This window comes from Nannobrachium achirus (assembly GCF_963921795.1).
Source record: "Nannobrachium achirus genome assembly, chromosome: 8".
Classification (NCBI taxonomy): domain Eukaryota; kingdom Metazoa; phylum Chordata; class Actinopteri; order Myctophiformes; family Myctophidae; genus Nannobrachium; species Nannobrachium achirus.
In genome coordinates this window covers 42,226,751-42,247,460 of record NC_137817.1, presented here as the reverse complement: position 1 = coordinate 42,247,460, position 20,710 = coordinate 42,226,751, and the positions used below count along the sequence as shown (strand labels likewise).

At 43.3% G+C, this 20,710-nt stretch overlaps 2 protein-coding genes across 3 annotated transcripts in view; one reads left to right on the top strand and one right to left on the bottom strand.

Annotated features, from left to right (window-relative positions):
• Nucleotides 1-3,664: 3,664 nt before the first annotated feature.
• On the bottom strand, nucleotides 3,665-6,088 carry fkrp (fukutin related protein). The gene has a single exon (XM_080731497.1). The coding sequence runs from the start codon at nucleotides 5,977-5,979 to the stop codon at nucleotides 4,372-4,374; it is 1,608 nt and encodes a 535-aa protein (XP_080587623.1). The 5' UTR covers nucleotides 5,980-6,088; the 3' UTR covers nucleotides 3,665-4,371.
• A 2,408-nt stretch (nucleotides 6,089-8,496) lies between these two features.
• The window catches only part of strn4 (striatin, calmodulin binding protein 4), a 33,090-nt gene continuing 20,876 nt past the window's right edge, over nucleotides 8,497-20,710 (top strand). For both annotated transcript variants that reach the window (XM_080731530.1, XM_080731529.1), the window contains exons 1-2: nucleotides 8,497-8,923; nucleotides 18,487-18,590. In XM_080731530.1, the coding sequence (XP_080587656.1) occupies nucleotides 8,615-8,923; nucleotides 18,487-18,590 (413 nt within the window). In that variant the 5' untranslated portion in view covers nucleotides 8,497-8,614. The remainder of the gene's footprint in view (nucleotides 8,924-18,486; nucleotides 18,591-20,710) is intronic.

Below are 20,710 nucleotides of genomic sequence, written 5' to 3'. Positions count from 1 at the left end.
GCTCTGTGTGTGTGTCCAGAGCTAATCTTGCAAACCTCTGAACCCATAAGCGCCAAAACTTTCCAATCACATTGTTAGTAGGTCACAGAAGAACCTCTACTCATTTTCATTCACATTTTATAATGGAAGTCAATGGATCAAGCTGAAATGTTGCCTCAATGTGGAGAGTCATTCATAGTGATGTCATAGATGACGGACATCATTGATGACACATCACAGGCTGGTCACATTAAGTCTGAGATCTGCATTGGAGACAGGCCATTCCCATTTTTGAGTGGTGCACCTGGAAGGGGCTAAGTTCCAACATCTGGCTTTGTCAGGGACGCAAAGCATGGTCTACAATTGAGCACAAAGCGCCAAGCTTGCCAAGACGCTTAATGAAATTAACTCATAAATAGCACCGCAAACTTCACACTAAGTGTGTTTTTTTTAAACCACTAATAGCCTAAAAACAGGATCCCCAGGGCTCTATACCTGCTCCTATTATTTTCCCTCTGTATTTGCTATAGCCTATATAAGCTTAGTCTTTGTCATATGGTTCCTCCATGTGCTTTGTGTCATGTCTGAGTCATGGTTCCATGCACTTGAGCCATGTTGGTGACATGTCTGTGTCATCTGTCATGGCATTGTTGCGTCATATTGAGTTACTGACTGTGACTCTCCCCATCCAAATATAACTTCTCACTTCACCTCCCTAATAGTGCAGGCTTTTATGGCAGACCATTTACACCACTGAATAAAATAAAAAAATATTTGAGTGACCTGTCTGTGGAAGATGATTAATCTTCAGTCCTGTGCTTGTTCCATGACCAAAGCGTCACCCACATGGCTCATAACTCACCCTCACATGTAAAAGTGTTGTACAACTTTAGGCCAATGTTGACTTCTTAACTTACATCATCATCATGTGTCTTCTGCCACCTAGTGACCAAAAGTATTAACTTCACAAACAATCTTCAAACGATATAACAGGCCATTGACTGAACTGTTACAGGTAGGCCTATACAGTACAATAACATATCAAACAACAAGATATTAAACCATGAGGTTTCCAATGCCAAAGTGAGACAATGAAGACATAACGGAACCCCTGTCCCATTGCATAGCCCCATCTGGGCAGTATGGTGTAAAATGTGTTAAAGAATTCTACAAAAAATTGGGCTGTTAGCAAAGACAGTTTTAAACTTGCCACGGTGACAACTGATTTAGTGTTTAAAAAAATTGAGCGCCCTACCTCAACACAAGGCCACTGGCCTTGATAAAATTCCCGCTAGATTTCTCAGAGATTCAGCCGCCTCCATTGCTCCAATCATTAGGCCTACTCACATAATTAACCTTTCCATCGAACAGGTCATGTCCCCCAGGACTTCAAACTAGTAAAAGTAACGCCCCTGCATAAAAAAGGTAGCAAACTAGACCCTGGAAACTACCACCCCGTTTCCATTCTTAGCTCCATATCCAAAGTCATAGAGAAAATAGTCTACGAACAGATTGCAAGATATCTTGATGAGAATCTGATTTACGAGTTCCAATCTAGTTTCAGAAAATTTCATTCCACTGACACCTGCCTTCTCTATTTGACTGACCAAATCAAACGCAAAGCGGATGACGGCAAATATAGCGGCATGGTCATGATGGACCTCCAGAAGGCATTTGACACCGTAAATCACTCTATTCTGATTGAGAAACTAAAAGCCATCGGTCTTGACAGCGCAGCAGTGAGCTGGATGCAGTCTTACCTGGTGGTGGAGGTTAACGGTACCCCCCCCCCCCCCTCCCAGTAAGCTGTGGTGTTCCTCAAGGTAGCATACTGGGGCCTCTGTTGTTCCTAATATACGTGAACGACATGGCATCTGCTTGCGACTGCAACCTGTTCCTGTTCGCGGATGACTCTGCGCTCCTAGTCTCGGGCAAGGACCACTTGCAGGTTGAAAAGACACTTAACTCTAGTCTGAACTAAGTAAGATCTGCTGCACATGGCTTAACGACAACAAATTATCAATTCACCTGGGAAAAACTGAGTCCATCCTCTTTGGATCAAATCATAACCTCAAAAAAGTCAACAACTTCACAATCAAAGTGGGTGACAACTTACAATATCATCAAGTGTCTTCTGCCACCTAGTGACCAAAAGTATTAACTTCACAAATCACAAACAATCTTCAAATGATATGACAGGCCATTGACTGAACTGCTTTATTTCCCAAGTTAATGAAATGAAGAGACACTTCAGTATATCATACACAAGTATACAGTACAATAACATATTAAACAACAAGATATTAAACCATGAGGTTTCCAATGCCAAAGTGCTGGTATTGTCATTTTGTCATCTATATTCTTCTCTTTTTTTCTTCCTCTGAATTCAGCCAATACGGCACACATGCGCAGTAGTATCACCATTTACATAAGACACACATTAGACAGCCAATGGATCAAATTTAGCTAAACTTTTAAAGTATGATTTACTGTATTGTGAGTGAGAAAATGAAGACATACCAGAACCCCTGTCCCATTGCATAGCAAAATCCTCATTGTTAATACAACTCTCAGATTGTAATAATGGACAGTTAAGAACCATTCACACCAAGCATGAGAACTAGAACTATAAAGATATATATTTTTTAAATTGTTCTAACTCAAGTGGATGTGGCAGAGTCCTTTGTGCGGACTCTGCCATCCGCACAACAATAAGTAACAATGGTGAACGATAAATTGTTATACTGTAGTTATGGTGCTTGGGGTGAACAACATTTTACAGGCCAATTTTTACACCTTCGTGGTTAAATTGACATTTAGGATTAGCCTATACAGTGTACTTGGATTAGCACGTTCCTCTTTTTTCTGTCCAACAAGATCCAAGTGGCGTCAATGTTGAGACATTCATTCATGAATTTGTGTAAACCTGAAATTAGAAAGTGAGTCAGTGCAAAATAATACTTCATAAAAAATATAAAAAAATAAAAATGTAAACGCTTCAACACAGATATCGTACCATATCACATAATGCTAAATACAATGTATAATGCAGCTTTCAATGGGATGCATATGCATCTACAGTATGAGATTGTTCATTGTCAGTGTTTAATCTACTTTACAGCTTCACCCTTACAAAAGGGTCTGTAGTGTGTGTGTGTGCACGTGTGTCTGTCTAATTTACAAACCACTGGACCGACTGTACCAAATGTATTGTGCACACTGCCAATAGGCCAAGGGAGTAAATCCCTGAATGTTTATATAGGTTTTATACCTATATTATCTATTCAATTTAACCTGAAATACTGAATTTTTTATCAACTTTAAAGGGGGTGTAAACGTGATATGTTTGTGTTAAAATAAGTGTCAAATAGCTCTATATTCTCATAGTAATCATTGCTAGTGTTTGTTCAGTAACAAGGGTCGCCATCTTGCTAAAGCTCTTTAGTAAACAGAACATACATTTTCAGGTCGGGATACCAATTTTATCCAATCAAGAGAGAGAGAGAGATAAAGGATAAAAGGATATTGGCCTGGCGTTGCTCATACTAATTCCTCTACTGCCAGGAGGTGGTGTTGTGCGGTCTGGTTTATTAACCAGGCTAAAAGGATATAGCCTACTGTACAAGTGAAATTGAAACGTGATTAAAAAAAATAAAAAATAAAATGAGCAGAAACTTTGAAGCTGATGAAGGGGATCCTGATAAAATGTGTAACCTGCCTGAATATATATTTTCTGTTTATTAAAGAGCTTGAGGTGGAGAGAGCCCTGTTACTTAACACACAGTCTCTATAGCAATGGTTACTATCAGAATATAGAGCTTTAACAAAAACATTTTCTTTTAACCAAAGAATATCACTTACACAACACCTTTACATTTATACTGGAAGTCAATGGAGAAGCAAACTACATTTTGGAGATCAATATGTCAAAATGATATGACATTGCAGTGTCAACATGTCATCAACATGACGTCTATTTGTCCAAGATCTAAAATGTGGTGTTTTTTTTTTACCATTTTCCTAAACTCTTTTGATTGCACTTTATGATTCATGACTTAAAATCATTTTCCCTCCTTATGAATGAAACATATCACACTGATGGAGAAATAGTAAACCAATGCAGTGCCATATTTCACCACAATGTCTGATAATAAACACATCAATTCAACCGTGAATGTGATGTATTGTTAGCTCAACATACAGTAGAATATTTGGTGTCACTTTCAATACACGCATTCATCATTTTGGCAGCGTATTAGAATCTCCACACTTTTATTTTGGGCTGGGTTCAAAAGTGTGCGACCCATCTGGATCTGTTGAATTGTTCAGTACAACAACAACAACAAAAACACAACACACAATTAAAAATGCAAAAAAGCCAACGAGTCGCTATCATAGCCTGCTCCTGTCCAGCCTCTTCTTGGCAGGGTTGGGGTACTGGGGGTTCTCGATCACCCCCTCTCCGAATTTGAGCTCCAGGAAGGCGCGGTGGTTGTTTGGGCTGTAGGCGGTGATCCCGGCGAAGGGCATGGGCACGAGTGGCTGCAGGAAGTGCTCGGGGAACTCCACGTCCTGTTTGTGCTCCGTCCATGTGTCTTTGGTCATGACGCCGTTGCGCGGATAGAACGGCCACAGGTCCACGTGGAGGTGGTTGGCCTCGCTGTACTGCACCCTGTAGAAGTCCCCTTCCACCGCGCGCTCCCACACGTAGCCATTGGCGTCCACCAGAGAGCCAGAGTCCAGGTTCTTCAGGTGATCACAGTTGGGCACGTCCTCCAAGTAGATGCCCAGGTCGACGTCGTAATCCCAGGGGATGATGTCCTGATGACGTGCGGCGCCCAGCAGGGTGCCCCCCTCCAGCCAGTAGCGTACGCCAGAGCTTTCCAGGATGTTAATGACATACTTTGTGGTCTCTCTGAGCGCCCGTAGGCAACAGGGCGGGGTCCAGCGCTCCAGGTAGAGGTAGTCGGGGGTGTCGTCTCGCACCGTGCCAAAGCAGCGGGGCGTCTCCTTGCTGCAGCCGTGCCACTGTTCCTTCCCATCGGGCAACAGGAGCCGCTTGAGGCCAAAGCTTCTCATGAGCTTCCCCGTGGCCTCCTTCAAGCGAGTGTCGGCCTTCCATTGGTTGTGGGCCGAACTGAAGAGTGGCCGGTGGTTGGCCGAGAAACAGGGGCTCTCCAGCAGCTTGACCTTCCAGCCTCTCAGCGAGGTCTGGATGAACAGCGAAGAGAAAAGAGGCCGCCCCAGCGGGACAGAGAGGTTGAAGAGATCCTCGGTGCGGATGAGGACCACCGCGTCGCCTTGCAAAGCCGTGCACACGCTCCCGCTGCTCCCGGACGCTGCCGGCGTATAGGTGGCCGTCCACTCTCTCAGGCTGACCCGCAGGTGGAGGCACTGCACGGCGCTTCGAGCCAGCACCGGTGCTGCCACCAGCCTCACGGGCCCCCCGCCCTCGCCTTCCAGCTCCCTTATCAGCCTCTCCACCGCCCGGCCCTGCTCCAGCTCCACGCCGTCGGGAACCAGCAGCACGAACTCGGTCTGGACGTGGAACTCCGGCCTGTGAGCCTGAGGCGGTTGATCCGGGCTGGGGGACAACACCAGAAGCCGAGCCCCGTCCGGGAGGGACAGGGGAGGGTAGGGGTAGGCGTCAGCCACGGCCAGGAAGGGAAGCTCGGGCCTCTGGTGGAGGAACGAATGCGCCACGTCTCCCACGTAATTCTCAAAGTCTTCAAACTCCCGGACGAGAACGGTCACGCGAGGCGCACGGCTGTTTCCCTCCACCCCGACCACTCCTGCCCCCGGCAACCCTCCACCGGCCCCCACAAGACCCCCAAGGCCTCCTCCTAGTCCGGAGGCTGGTAGGGCAGCTCTCCTGGAGCCCCTGGCGAGGTCTTTTCTCTTCTCCATCATCTGCTGCTGGGCTCGAGAGACATAGTAGAGAATCAGGAGGTTGAGTAGAATGGCTGCTGTTAACAGGCCTTGGCAGAAGCTCACACGCATGGCACCTGATGGTTACCCCAACCGTCTCAGTGGTACAATGGAGGAATGAAGACTCTCCGAGTCTGAGGTCTAATAGTTGAAGTTTAGATTGCTGGCAGTCAGGTCCCCATTAGCGTAGAGCTGGAGAGCTGTGTATCTCTCTTGAGAGTTCAGGGAGAGCTGTGGGAAAGGTGAAATCCAGAGCACATGGACATTTAAAATAGCCAATAACCCATTTACCGTAATACATCATTTTTCAATCCACATCCAAATAGTTCATGAAGTATATTTTAGACTATTACGCCTAAAATAATACCCGAAGTTACTGTGAGATTGAGTTTAACTATTTCTCAACCTTGTTGCTTGGAGAGAAGATAAGAGGAGACATGCAGGCAGGCATAGATGCAGACAGAGAGATGGTGATGGTTCGAGATGGTTCCAGCCAGGTTTGTTTATTGCATAGATGTATGGAGCCACAGATGATCAGCAGCCCTCCGTCCTCCCGTGGAAGCACCCCAAATACAACATTTTGGTCAATCTTTATACTCTTACAAAGTTAGCTGAGACAGATTCTGTCATTACATTGGTCCAGAGACCCAGACATGTTGATTCGAGATACGATTAGTTTTAGCACATCATATGGTAACCAAGTGGTCTTCTGTCTAAACAAAAGGATTCTACACCTCAATGGGTCACTGGCCTACCAGCTCAGAGATTAACAAAAGGAATGTTCATAATATCACACCCTGATGCCTGATAGATAGATTGGTGAGGCAGGAGGCCACATCAGCTCAACTCCAGACTGTAAACATCATTTGTTGAGCCTGTAGAAATGATACAGTATAGTACACAATATCTAATTCATGGTAATATCTGGTGAATATGGTTTCATAAGATACGACATTCACATTATGTCTTTAATAAGATCCCTGTGGAAATAATTAACATCAACATGCTCTGATATTAATTGGATTATCCTAATTTACCCTGCAGAAGACAAGAGGGCCAGTTACCCGTTACACTGACTTTGAACTGCCCTCAAAGGCACAGCAACAACTTTTCTGAAGTCAGCATATTCCGTAGCAGGGAACCTGTGTAGGTCTTGTCAGGGCTAACACGCACTGGACATGGGCTAGAAAAAATGACACAAAAATATGCTTTACAATTGACATAGATTGTTGTTCATAACTCACCTTTCTTTCTTTTTTTCTGCTAGTTATTCAGTCGGCAGTTCCGACCCATGTATGACACACACGATCGACGAGAACCTAGTATAATTATGTTTTCATGTCCATGATATCTAGCTGTTTGGTCCATCTGCAGTAATCTACAGTAGGATGTGTACAGAGGAGGAATCCTGTGCACAGCGCAAGTGAAGAACACAGATAGCTACGCATGTTTGTGTGGAATCATCCTCATCTTGGAACTGGACGCTCAACACGATTTAAGGAAATTAACAACATTTGATGCCTAAATGAAACGCAGTATTTGTTTAGAATAAATCTGCACCTTAGCGTAAATGTCACGTTAGCCGTGTAACGGTTTTGCCTTCCTGTGTAAACCTTTCAAAATAAGGGTTAAATTATCATTCTTCGTAATTCTTTGACGAAAATCAGCCACCTTTCTTTTTTGAGTGTTTATGAATTGGACTGTGTTTATCATTACATTTTTACTCGATGGAAATTAAACATATTACACTGTATATAGGACTACTGCTACTCGTCACACCTGTGCAATATATATATAGATATATAGAAGTAATACGTGTAATATTTATGTAGCAAATATTTATCGTAGTCAGAATGGCTTACACTCAGGAGTCAGGACGATTCTCTTTAATATCACAAAATGATTGTGAAATGTGATTTGCTTTTACTTTTAATTCAAAATCTTGATCACTAAATGGCAGGAAGTGTAGCAAATCCAGCCTCCTGGACGCGAGTATTCCTAGCACAAATTAATCAGAATCTCTCAGTTGATTGAGATTCTGAGAGCCACATTGAGATTGTAGTGTGACTGCAATTCTCTTAAATGTGCATTACCTGATTACCATTACCCCTAACATACTTGTCATGTACCGAAAGTTATAAGAATGCTTTTTTGGAATTAATTTTATTCTCTTAAAATATTGTCTGCAAATACCAGAAGGCTACTCTACTGCAATCCTTTTTTACACATAGTTTTCTTTTGTCATAGGGCCTTTAGTTTACCGAAAATGATAATAATGCATATTATTACTATGTATTTCTTCATTTTTTTCCTTCAGTTTCGTCTTAAATGTAAATCACGTTATAACTTTCGATAAGCGCTCAACAAATTAAGTTTAATACAAAAACAACAACTCTACAAGCCTACTACCTCTACTACTACCATCAGACTAGGCCTACTACTGATACTATACTGATATTAATAATCATAATAAATATTGATAGCGCTTTACGTTGAAGGCTGGGCAACGGAAGTGTCGTATTTAGCAAGTGAACGGTGATTTCGTACGTAACGTAACGGGAGAAGGAAGAAAGGGGCTTTAGAGTGGAAGTGCTGCTGGCTCTGAGAGGCAGGCAGACGGACGGGGGACGTCGTCGTTGTTATTATCATTCTCTCTGCCTTGGGTTCCACCTCCTTGTCCGGGGCCCGACCAGCTTTGAACGGCAAAATGGAGGCGGACAGATCGTGCGGGGCGGCCGGCGGACCGAACCAGAACTCTGGGGGAGGTGGAGGGGGTAACGGCGGCGGCGGCGTGGGGCGCAGCAACCCCAACGGGCCGAAAGCGGCGCTCGGTCAGGCGGCCACGGCGGCGGCGGCGGCGGCCGGGGCGATGGCTGCCGGCTCGTCGCTGCAACGGGAACCGCAGGACGGGGACGCGGGCCTGTCGCTGCCCGGGATCCTGCACTTCATCCAGTACGAGTGGGGACGCTTCCAGGCCGAGAAATACCGCTGGGAGGCCGAGAGGGACGAACTCAGGGTAATCTTTTGGTTCATCGTTTTGTTCCCGTTTTCGCTTGCAGCATTGCAGGAGGATAAAGGTTACTATTTATCCACAAACCAAGTGATTCTTCCTGCAAGGTCTGTCCCCCCCTTTCAGTCCCCAGGCTGGTTCAGAATAACATGCTAGGTAGCTAACATTACTGTTGTATAGATAGCCTTCTATGACAAGGTTATATCAAATACTTAATCAAATCATGTATATATATATTTAAAATATATGCATTATTTGATAGGGATGTTACCAGATATATTATTTTGACCGATGTGAGAACACATGGGTGTCCAATGTATAAAGATAATTTTAAGATAGTGCAAGCCCAGTGGGACAATATTAAAGCCTCTGTTATTGAGTGAGTGCGTGCTGTTGTGTCAATGTGAGGACCAAATCACACCTGGATCAGTGAATGAATGCTCCAGTTTACAGCTTTTCACACCGATGCAAGAGTCAAGTGCAGGCTGTGATGGTTCAACAGCACCGTGTCTGTTGTTTATTTTTTGAGTGATCCTTTCCTGGCTTTTTGAGATGAGCATAAATCTGAGATATCCTGACGAAGTTACAACAATTCTGAATATAAGTTAGTATCTAAACAGCGTCAGTCACTACACCTAAACACCTAAAACATAATGAGGTGTTGTGGCATACTGCATAGTACTGTACTCTACTTTACCATACAGTTTTAGCCAAACAAACAACACAGCTGGAGAGGCAGGGCTGTTTCACCACAAGACAAGAGCATAGGTTCAAATTCCTGAATCTGAACTGAGTGAATGTGAATGAGCGATGAACTCTGCTTTCAAAACAGTGATTTGCATGCCCCTGAGCAAGGCATTTAATAACCAATGGCTCAAGTAGAGCTGCTAAAAAGACTGAAGACTAGAAAACTACTGGGTGACTCCCGGCAGGTGTGCAGGGTGTTGCAAGAAAAAAGCATGGCATCATAATCACACCTTCCTCGGATAAACAAAGGTTATGGATTGCACACACAGACAACAAAGTTCCCTCCTCTCCCCAAGTGTGTTTCCTACATTTTCAATTACCTCAACCCTCTGTCTATCTGGTAAACACAGTTTGCTTTAATGCAATATTACAGTATCTTTGGGTTTCCATAAAGCTGAACTGGCGCTGAAGAATCATATTGCCACTGGCTGATTGTCTGTGCCTCGTTCTGTGCCTTCAACTGAAAGCCATGTACGGTAGTTATAAATAGAAGCGTGATAAAATATGGATGAACAATAACAAAGTGACTGTGCTGTATGCTCACTGCTTTTATAGGCGAACATGTGGACGAGTGGGGAATCAGGGATGTTGGAAGCTCTGTGTGTGTGTGTGTGTGAGAGAGAGAGAGAGAGAGAGAGAGATGTGTGGTCTGTTTCCAGGCCGAATTATCAGTCACCATGTCCTAAAATTAAGAGAGAAATGCATTGTGCAGTCATGTTAAACCACTGCTAACATTGGGCATTGTGTCAGATATACTGTTAGGGTTGACGCACACACACACACACACACACACACACACACACACACACACACACACACACACACACACACACACACACACACACAGTCCTATATTGCTATCATGTATGTTGGGCTCACTCACTCGGTATGTCCGTCAGCATGTACTGTGGCTGTACTAGAGTTAGAGGCACATACTGTAGTGAACATTCACATGTATCTTTAGGCATTAAATGTGCATGCACGACTCCTTAAGGGACAATCTGGGATTGTTTAGAACATTATATGCACATACATTCTTTCTTTGTTTTACTCCTCCATAAACTGAACATGCGCCACAATAGAGCACATATTGTTTAAAAAATCATTTGTCTTGGGTGTTTGTTCTGTTTGTCCTAGTCAATCACCAAGACAATCAAAACATGTTGCTGGAGCCATTGCTTTCCCCCCATTTTTGCTGATGGGGTGACCCATTTGTTTATGTTTGAATTGGGCGACCTTTGGGCACCCAAGAAAGTGAATGCATAGGCTGCGAAATTTGGCGACTACTCTTGGGAGATTATTATTCTCTTGGCCTGTCACTGTTGGCTTCTTTGTAGTTGTGTTTGTGTTTTGTTGGTCACATGCAGTTATTTTACACCATACTGTACAGTGTGGCAGAGCATATGATGATGCACGTATGGTGAGTGCGCTAGTGCATGTGGCATTTTTTTATTGGTGGCGGTGCCGTTAAAAACATAACACCTGTGGTCAAATGTCTCCAGTGACAGGCCAGGCATGGAAGCCACACCCCTCTCTGGGTCAGGTGGGACAACAGCAAGAGCGACAGGTGGCCAGGGCCAGTCTTTTACACACGCATGCACACACGCACACACGCACGCACGCAAGGCAGAACTGCACCAGTGCACTGCCAACTTTGAGATCATTGAAGCAATGTTTGTGTTCAAGCTAATTCGCTGTTGGATATACATATATTTTTTGTAGGTGTGCTAGCCAAATGCTTTTTTACTGTAACCACTTACCATTATGATGACAATAGCACATTAGAGGACAGAGGACTCTTGAATAAAAAAAGAGTAAAAAAAGCACCAAAAAAAAAATGCTAAACTTGGACCAGGTGGCCGTGGACCCTGGTATCTTTCACCCAGAATAGCGACGCTGGGGTTCTTGTGTTTAAAATGCAAACGCGTTATTCAGACACATTTAGATGCATTAGTGACATCAGTATTATCATAGCATAGAAATACTTGTGACCCAGATGACATCACTTCCTGTCGAGCGTGGCCAAGCGGCCTCAGGGCACTTTGTGCCTAATAATTAATTGCCCTGTGCTCCCAGCAACGACACACAATATGACATCCTTATGTACTGTACTCTAGTACGGGACGCTTGCCCACACACACACACACACACACACACACACACACACACACACACACACACACACATACACACACTCACACACTTGCTGCTCTCATAAGCTTAGAGCCTTATGGGTCCATTAACACTGAAGATTCTACGGTGTTCAGTGCAATACATGCTCTCTCTCTCTCTCTCTGTCTCTGTGTGTGTGTGTGTGTGTGTGTGTGTGTGTGTGTGTGTGTGTGTGTGTCTCTGTCAGTTAGACCATGCTTTCTCTTCATACAACTCTGCAGCACTTTGAGAAGGGTCTGTGTTTAGTTATTCATCCTCAGCACTCTTTGTTTAGCATAGCACTCTAGTAGGTCTCTAATGGATTACATCTTGTGTCTTTTGACTTGACTGCATGTTGGTCCAAACATACGTAAGCAGTCTGTGATGTCCCAATCTCTCTTTCTCTCTCTCTCTCTGTCTCTCTCATACACACACTCTTAAACACAACAACAACTCTGATTCCAAAAACACTGTCCCAGAAAAGTTGAGTGCTCTACTTGCTGGCTCATTGATTCCCTCCTGGGCTATGGAGAGATGAAGGGATGGAGGGAGGCCAGCTGAAGAGCTGTGGAGGAAAGGAAAGCTGCCCTTGACCCTGTTCTGATAAGCAGGAGAGTGGTGGTTCTGACGGGGAAGGCTAAATGTGTCTGCTCTCCTCAGCGGGCCACAGGCTCTGGAAAGGTTAGCAGTGGTAGGATAAGGCTATGTGGACCAACTTATATCCTATATATACTTACAGACAGTACAGTATATACCTTTTTAGTTTTGATCAACAAATCGAAAATCGGCTGATCACATAAGCTTTATTTTGTGCCTCATTGCACAGCAGCGTCTTGCAAAAATAGTGAAATGGACAATCTATAAGCTTGCAACATTTGATTAAAGAAAATGGACATGCCCAAAACAGGGTGCGATTATAAAATTATTGATTAGTTCAATTCACTGTTGCACCCGAGACCAAGACTCACCTGCAAGATACAGAGATCAAATGGTACGAAATAGGGTTGGGCAATGCAGTTTATTGATCATGTTATGAGTATAATATTGTGATATGGCATTGGCCTAATAATGACGTTGTCTTTCTGGTTTTAAAGGCTTCATTACAGTAACATGATATTTTCTTTCTGTAAACTTACCTGACTACCTGAGTGTTCTAGCTGCTACTGTTATTTGTCTTTACTCAAATAGTTATTATATAGTAATTGATTACTATATAATAACGAATAACGATTATGCCTATTTATCTAAATGTTTTGTTTAAGCTCCAATAGTCATGCTCACAGTTACAGTATTATCGCAAATCACAATATCCATAATATTGAGATAGTTGGACCAAAATATTTTGATTGATTTAGCGCCCTCCCGTAGTATGGCAGGTTTGCTCCCAACGAGGTTGCTTTCTCAGTTTTAGTTATAATTTGTTCACCTACAGAATCCAAATAACACAAATCCTGGCTATAAAGTGAACCAGCCAGGCTATAATGTTACAGACAACCAACCAGAGATTAATCACTGTTTCCTTTTACTTTGTGTCCACTCAGCATTGTCTATAGTCACCCACCCCAGGATGGAGTTTCCCAACACACTGAGTAGGACATAAAAGCTAAATGGCCATCGTTCAATATGGTCAGTGATTTTAGCCCATTGTGTGTGTGTGTGTGTGTGTGTGTGTGTGTGTGTGTGTGTGTGCGTGTGCGTGCGTGCGTGCCCTCGTATATTCTGATAGTAATCATTGCTAGTGTTCAGTAACAGAGGTCTCCCCAACTTTCCAGTACTTTAATAAACAGAAAAACCTTTTTCAGGTGGGTCATCAATTTCATCCAATCGGGAGAGAGAACCCATTTATCAATTATCAGATTCAGTGTTATAGTGTTCCAGTTTCCAATTTGGGATGAAAATAGTTTCCCAACCGGAAAATGTATTTTCTGTTTCCCAGAGAGCTGGAGAGATGGTTAGACCCCTGTTACTGAACAAACACTCTATACAGCAATGATAACTATCAGACTTTAGAGCTATTGAACAAAAAAAACAACACTTAACTTTTTTAATACGCCCTTAGATAATTGTGATTCACGATGGAATGGTTGAGGATGGCAATTACACAACACGGAGAGGGATGTAGGTGGTACAAACATAATGGCAGTCATGCCTCAATTTAACCTATGTGACAAAGCCATTACTTATTTGACCCATGCTCGTTTTTGTGCTTGTGCACACGTGTTTGCTCACTGCTCACTGCTGTGGCAAGCGGGTATGTGTGCCCGACACGCCTGTGTTGTTGTGCGTCTTGCCATCTTGTTTGACCGATGAACTGAAGCCATCATGTCAAAGTTGCAAGATTATTGGGCGCCTGTGGGAAAAGGCTGGTGGGAACTTGTCTCTCAAGGAACACAGAAGACAGCGTGACAGTGTCATTCAGGGGTGTGTGTGTGTGTGTGTGTGTGTGTGTGTGTGTGTGTGTGTGTGTGTGTGTGTGTGTGTGTGTGTGTGTGTGTGTGTGTGTGTGTGTGTGTGTGTGTGTGTGTGTGTGTGTGTGTGTGTGTGTGTGTGTGTGTGTGTGTGTGTGTGTGTGTGTGTGTGTGTGTGTGTGTGTGTGTGTGTGGTGGAGAATGAGTGAGTGAGTAAGAAAGCAAGTTATAGCTTGTCCCACTGTCAAGCTAGATACATTCCACAAATCCCTGATCTTTCTTTGAATCTACGCCAGTGCAATATACTTGGCCCCAAGCATCCCTTCTCTTTACGCATATTCGTATTAAAGTGACATCAGTGTACTTTATTTCATCTTCCGTAAAGGCCTTTCTCTCTTTGTGCTTTGTGGTACTTTTATTGGTTATTTTGCAATTCTCGTAGGTGGGTAGTTGAAATTTCAATCTGTGAGCAACATGCCCCTTGTAGTAAACGCCATTATTAGATCTCAACTTAAGGGTCACTAAATGCTGCGTGTTCATGTTTTAACTTTCAGGATTCTTGTGATTCAATATGACCTCAGTTTAGGGTAGACGTTAGTAAGCTATTTCTATCCAAAAGAGCTTTTGGATCATCATCATCATTGACATGTCGACTTTGACGGGGATCTCCGGGATGCTTAGATTAGCGTGTAAAACCACACTGCATTAAGCAGGATGGCTGAAGCACCATCGGCAGACAGGAGTGAGGTTTGCTAAGCATATTTCTCCGCCCTTCAGTAGCCTATGTAGTGGGTTACATGAGTGTGTGTGTGTGTGTGTGTGTGTGTGTGTGTGTGTGTGTGTGTGTGTGTGTGTGTGTGTGTGTGTGTGTGTGTGTGTGTGTGTGTGTGTGTGTGTGTGTGTGTGTGTGTGTGTGTGTGTGTGTGTGTGTGTGTGTGTGTGTGTGTGTGTGTGTGTGTGTGGTCCTGCTCCTGGATGATTGACTGTACTGGGACAATATGAAAAATTCACGATATTATTGCGATAATCCAAATCCATTATCCTTGGGCAGAACATTTGCCAACAAATAGCAGATCTACAAGCTCACAACCCGTCGCAGCGCGACGGGTTGTGAGCTTATAGATCGGCTATTTTTTGGCAAAGACATTTGAATGAAAAAAAGACTATCAAGTACGTATATTATAAGTACCTTTTACCAATTATAGAGGGTTTAAGTGGTACCGGATATGCAGCTCGGCAAATAAAATGTGAATTGATCCCAGTGCACGACGGAGGACGATATCACAATATATTAAAGTGTTTGTTTTTTTTGCTTTTTTTTAAGATATATTTTGGGGCTTTTTCTGCCTTTATTGATAGATGCATAGTAGGCTGACAGGAAACGGGGAGAGAGATGGGGGGGTGACACGCAGCAAAGGTCGTCAGGATCGAGAATCAAACCTGCGACGCTGCAGGCTGGTCTGGATTACCAGCCTAGGTGCCTGGACCACTACCCTGTGGCCCAGGCCATCGTGAGTGTTTTTTTATCACGATAAACGATAATATCGCTTATCGTCCCATCTCTCATCATCATCTACTGTACTCTTCATGTAGACCGAGTGCTTGTCCCATGAGATGGCACTTTTTAGGCTGCTCCATTTTTAGGGGACTGCATGCGAGTATGGGAGCAGACACTCTCTCTCACACCACACACACACACACACACACACACACACACACACACACACACACACACACACACACACACACACACACACACACACACACACACACACACACACACACACACACACAGAGGGGAAATGGACTGTGAAATGAGTAGAGTGGAAGCATCCAGCTCCGCTTGGCAGAGGGAGCTGGCCTGGCGAGGCATGGTGAGCGAGACGGGGAGACGGGGAGATGGACACAAAGTTAAACGAGGAGAGATGGAGACGGCGATGGCGATGGCATCTGCCCAGTCATTGTCCCTTCCACTGACACAGTTCAGATAGAGATGAAACGCTTTATCTGGAGCGAGGGTTCCTCCTTAACCTACTTTGTTTTTAACTCACTGTGGTTCCCGGACCAGAAGAGGGCACCATGTCGCTGGACTGGAGTGCTACAAATACTGTTCTCTTCCCTTGGTTTCTTGTACTAGAACTTAGTCCCATCCATACACTGTGGTATAGTCAGCCCTCTGTCCAACAGATGGTTACTTGGTAGCGGTTTTGAGGTGCAGGATAAATGAATTGAACCCAATAATATACCACCTTCCAGGGCCCATCAAGGGCTGCGTATCAGGTCCTTAAAGGGGAAACCCACCCATTTTCAATATTGAACTATGTCATTAATATACCTTAGAGGAGTTGTGTGGAAATAAATAAAACGTCCCCCCCCCCTTCTGTTGCCTAGAACTGGAGGATTGATTTGGGGGTTTGTATTGCAAAGTACACCGTCATCACAGTGTACTTTGCAATACAAACCCCAAAATTAATAACTGATAAATCCCATTTGCTACACTTGCATCCTTTCCTTGTATGTTAGTCCCTCCCACTGAGGAAACATAGAAGAGGAGAGAGGAAAGATGCCTCTGAAGTGTAATGTCGCGCGACGTCCATTTCTGATGACAACATCACCGGTGATAGGCCAACTCCCTTGTAGCCTTGTAGGGACGTTCTATTGTTAGCTGGTGGGGTGGAGTAATCACTCGTCATGCTGCTCAGCTTGCAAACACTTCCTCGTAGGATCCTATTCCCTATGTCCTGGCATAAGAGACTTGACACGAGGAAAAAGGCAGACCGAAATCTCCTTCCTGTAGGAGCTAGGATGTAGGAGATAGGACAGATCAGAATAAGGACCTGAGACACAGCCAAGGATCCACGTCTGATCAGATCCTTCAAGCAGGAGGAGACATCTCAAGGGCTGTACATACTGTCTCCGACTACCGAACCTTTCGTCTGAAAGTCTGATCTTTCCGACGTGCAGCTTTCTGAAATCAAATTCGGGGTAATGCTTTTCAGAAGTTGCGAGTGACCTCATTTTGTAGTTGAACCGGACCTTTCCAATGAAAAGTTTGGTGGTCGGAGACAGTATGGACAGCCCTTAAGGCAGTGATTCTCAACCTAATAATTAATACTCATTTCAGTTCGATATGAATTGGTCCACTCCACAGGGGAAATTTCGATAGTCCAACGTCCCATTTGTCCGAGTTAGGGTTAGGTTTAGGCATAGTTCTACTGAAGTTAGGATTAAGGTTAGGTTTAGGCATAGTTTTACTGAGGTTAAGTTTAAAGTTAAGTTTAAGCATAACTGTTTTACTGAGGTTAAGGTTAGGTATCGTCTGACTAATGGGACGTCGGAACAACACTACGCACCCACTCCACAGACCTCATTGGGAAGAAAAAGGAAAGAATTAGAGTTATATACCTGTAAGGGACCATTGTCCCCGGAGACCAACGTTGAGAAACGGTAGTCTAAAGAATGTTTGTAACGGCTTTAAGGCCCAGTAGTTGCTTCCCGCCGTCTTCAGATTGCGTCCTTCTTCCTCCCTGCTTCCCTTCTCTGAGGTGGGTCAGAACATGGGCCGGTTTGACCAGTGGCAGTAGAACACACAAGGCCTTCTTTTCCCGTCTCCCATCGGCTCACAGAAAAAGGGAAAAGGAAGGAAACTGGGAGCAAGGAAGCAAAGAGAGAGAGGAAGGATGTGACTTGAGAGTAGGTATGCGAGCGAGGCCAGGCCCGGCCAGAGGACGTGTTTATCCTCCCTGCTGCAGATGTGTGTGTGTGTGTGTGTGTGTGGTGAGAGCTCGGTCAGGAGTTTAAAAATAAACAGCCACCCTCTACTTATTCCTTTTTGGTTTCTGAGAATTCAACCTTAAATCCTACCCTCTCTTTATGTGAAACTTTGTTGACATGAATCAAATAAACAACTCGATAGTGAGCATGAATCTAGGGCCGCAAATATCTTTTCCGATTATGTGAATAATGGAGAAGCTATCAAGTAGTGTCCTATTTTATAATTTGTTGTACATGTGCAAAACTATTGAAAAGCCTGTCTACAACAGTATTTTATTATATTTAAATTGATTGTTTTTCATAATAAATGACATCCATTTAGTTTGCACCACTAAATGAAACCGTGTCTGCTTTCCAACAGCTTCAGTGCAGATGTGATATTCTAAAGTGGGTTATCGTGCACGTGTGCATTCACTGGATATGTGCCTTGCCATTAACCAGCCTCTCGTTGGCTCTGTTCGTATGTGTTTGTTTGTGTGTATTTTTCAGGCTCAGGTGGCGTTCCTTCAAGGCGAGAGGAAAGGCCAGGAAAACATGAAGCAGGACCTGGTTAGACGAATCAAGATGCTGGAATATGCTCTCAAACAGGAAAGGTTAGACCGACGCACATGCACGCTTTCAATTCAATTCAAAGGGCTTTATTGGCATGACAAAACATACGTTAACATTGCCATAACAAAGTGGAACAATACAATCAAAATATTGTATACACAATTAAAGTGAATAGAAATATTGTATACACCAGGGATCTTCAAGGCCAAGGACCCCTTAGTTGAGAGTGAGATGAAGCAGAGAGACCCCCACAACCTTCTCATACATAGATTCCATATAGTTTCATCGTTTGACAACACAATCATCAGTGTATTTTGAATTCATGAAAATCTTTGTTTTCAGATATTTAACCACTTGCACGGTCAATACTTAATAAATTTGAACTTTCACTCTGTACTCTGTCTGCTCTTTCCCCCTTTACACCAAACCTCTTTGCAAAAAATAGCCGAGCTTGTAGATCTGCTATTTTTGGCTAAAGTTCTCAGAATATGGACATTAGGGCTCAAGTGGTTAATATAAAAAAAAATGAAAAAAATGTTTCTATCAGAAAGATTTGGAGGCCCCCCTGTAGTAACTCTGAGGACCCCCTAGGGGTCCCGGACCCCCCTAGTTGAAGACCCTTGGTATACACAATTGAAGGGAATAGAAATATTGTATACACAATTGAAGGGAATAGAGATGATGTGCTCTCAGAGCTGTTACATTGCGACTGAGGCAAGTCTAACTTACAAAACCATAAGAATTGTGCATTTGCTGTCGGAAACAGTTGGCCTACATATCCTCATAGGAAAGGTTGAGCACAAATAACAGTTGTTTAAAGGTAATTGGTCTCTTTGTTTGCACAGTATTTCCACAATTTACAGTTTTTTTTTCAAAAGGTATATTTATAGTGCACTACAAACAAGTGCAACTACAATTTTTTTTTCCAAACGTTTTTTTAAAGGTAATTCTTCTGTTTTAGATTTTATACAATTGACCCTTTTTTTCAAAAGTGTCTAAAATGTACATTGTATGAACAGCACTAATACAATTTACGTTTTAAGTAGGGAAAACGCAAGGTAATTCATGAAATGCATATAAATAATCATCTAGGATCATCATAGGTAAACTACAAACCTATCATCAGTCTAAACCAGGGGTCAGCAACCTTTTTGAAATGAAGTGCCATGTTTTTATTTTCTAGATAGTCAGTGTGCCATGTCAATATTCATTTTAATGACACCCCATCAAAATTCAGACATATTTTGATTGTCAGGACCTTGTTATAACGATCATTAGACTCAGAGCAATAACCAGTTTACAGTTTAGGCATTTAGCAGACGCTTTTAATCCAAAGCGACTTACAATAAGCCACCTATCTCCCCGACTGCCCTCCCAGTAAAGGTTAAGAATTTTAATGGATGTAGTGCAGGATGTAATCTGCTGCTAATTGGGTGACTTAAAGGTATATTCAGTGATTGTATTTCATTCAAATAAAAATATAATTGGTACATTTTTCATTCATTCTCCTCACTAGAATGTGTGTTGACCATATAAGGACTTCCACCATGGTCCGTGTTACGAGCATAGCTAGATTTGGTTTTCAGAGGTGGCCAGCCAGTCCTCGACCAATCGGGGTAGAGTATGGCCGTAGTTATGTTATGATGTTTAGTTATGATGGTCAAAATAAAAGTTTTGAGAACCGCAGTCGCTCTGAATTAAGAACCTCTGCTAAATGCCCAGATTATAAACTACTGAACTCATAAAATGCCACCGTCTCCTAGTAAATCAGTATCATACATATCCTGAAGCTGGAGACGTAGGCCTACCAATATTCAGTGATTGGGTCTAATGATCAAAACGAGAACATTATAATGGTGTAAAAAATCTATAAAAAACGAAACATTTCCACAATGTAAGGCCAGTAAGGGACAAGATGACCCCCGGCCACTTTCATTATCACTGAATACATCTTTAATGTAATTGACCACGTTTAAAACAATATTTGGTTTAAAAATAAATCCTCTCTCTCACATTTCTACCAGTGTGCCAGTGAACACCCTCCCCTGTGCCAATGTTGGCACCCGTGCCTAAGGATGCCTACCCCTGGTCTAAACAAACAGTAGAAAAGTGTTTCTGGAAAATGAAAATGTGCTGCTCTGTGATGCTTTAACCAAATTAA

Coding starts and splice junctions, on each gene's coding strand:
- fkrp (XM_080731497.1), bottom strand. CDS start 5,979: ATGCGTGTGAGCTTCTGCCAAGGCCTGTTAACAGCAGCCATTCTACTC.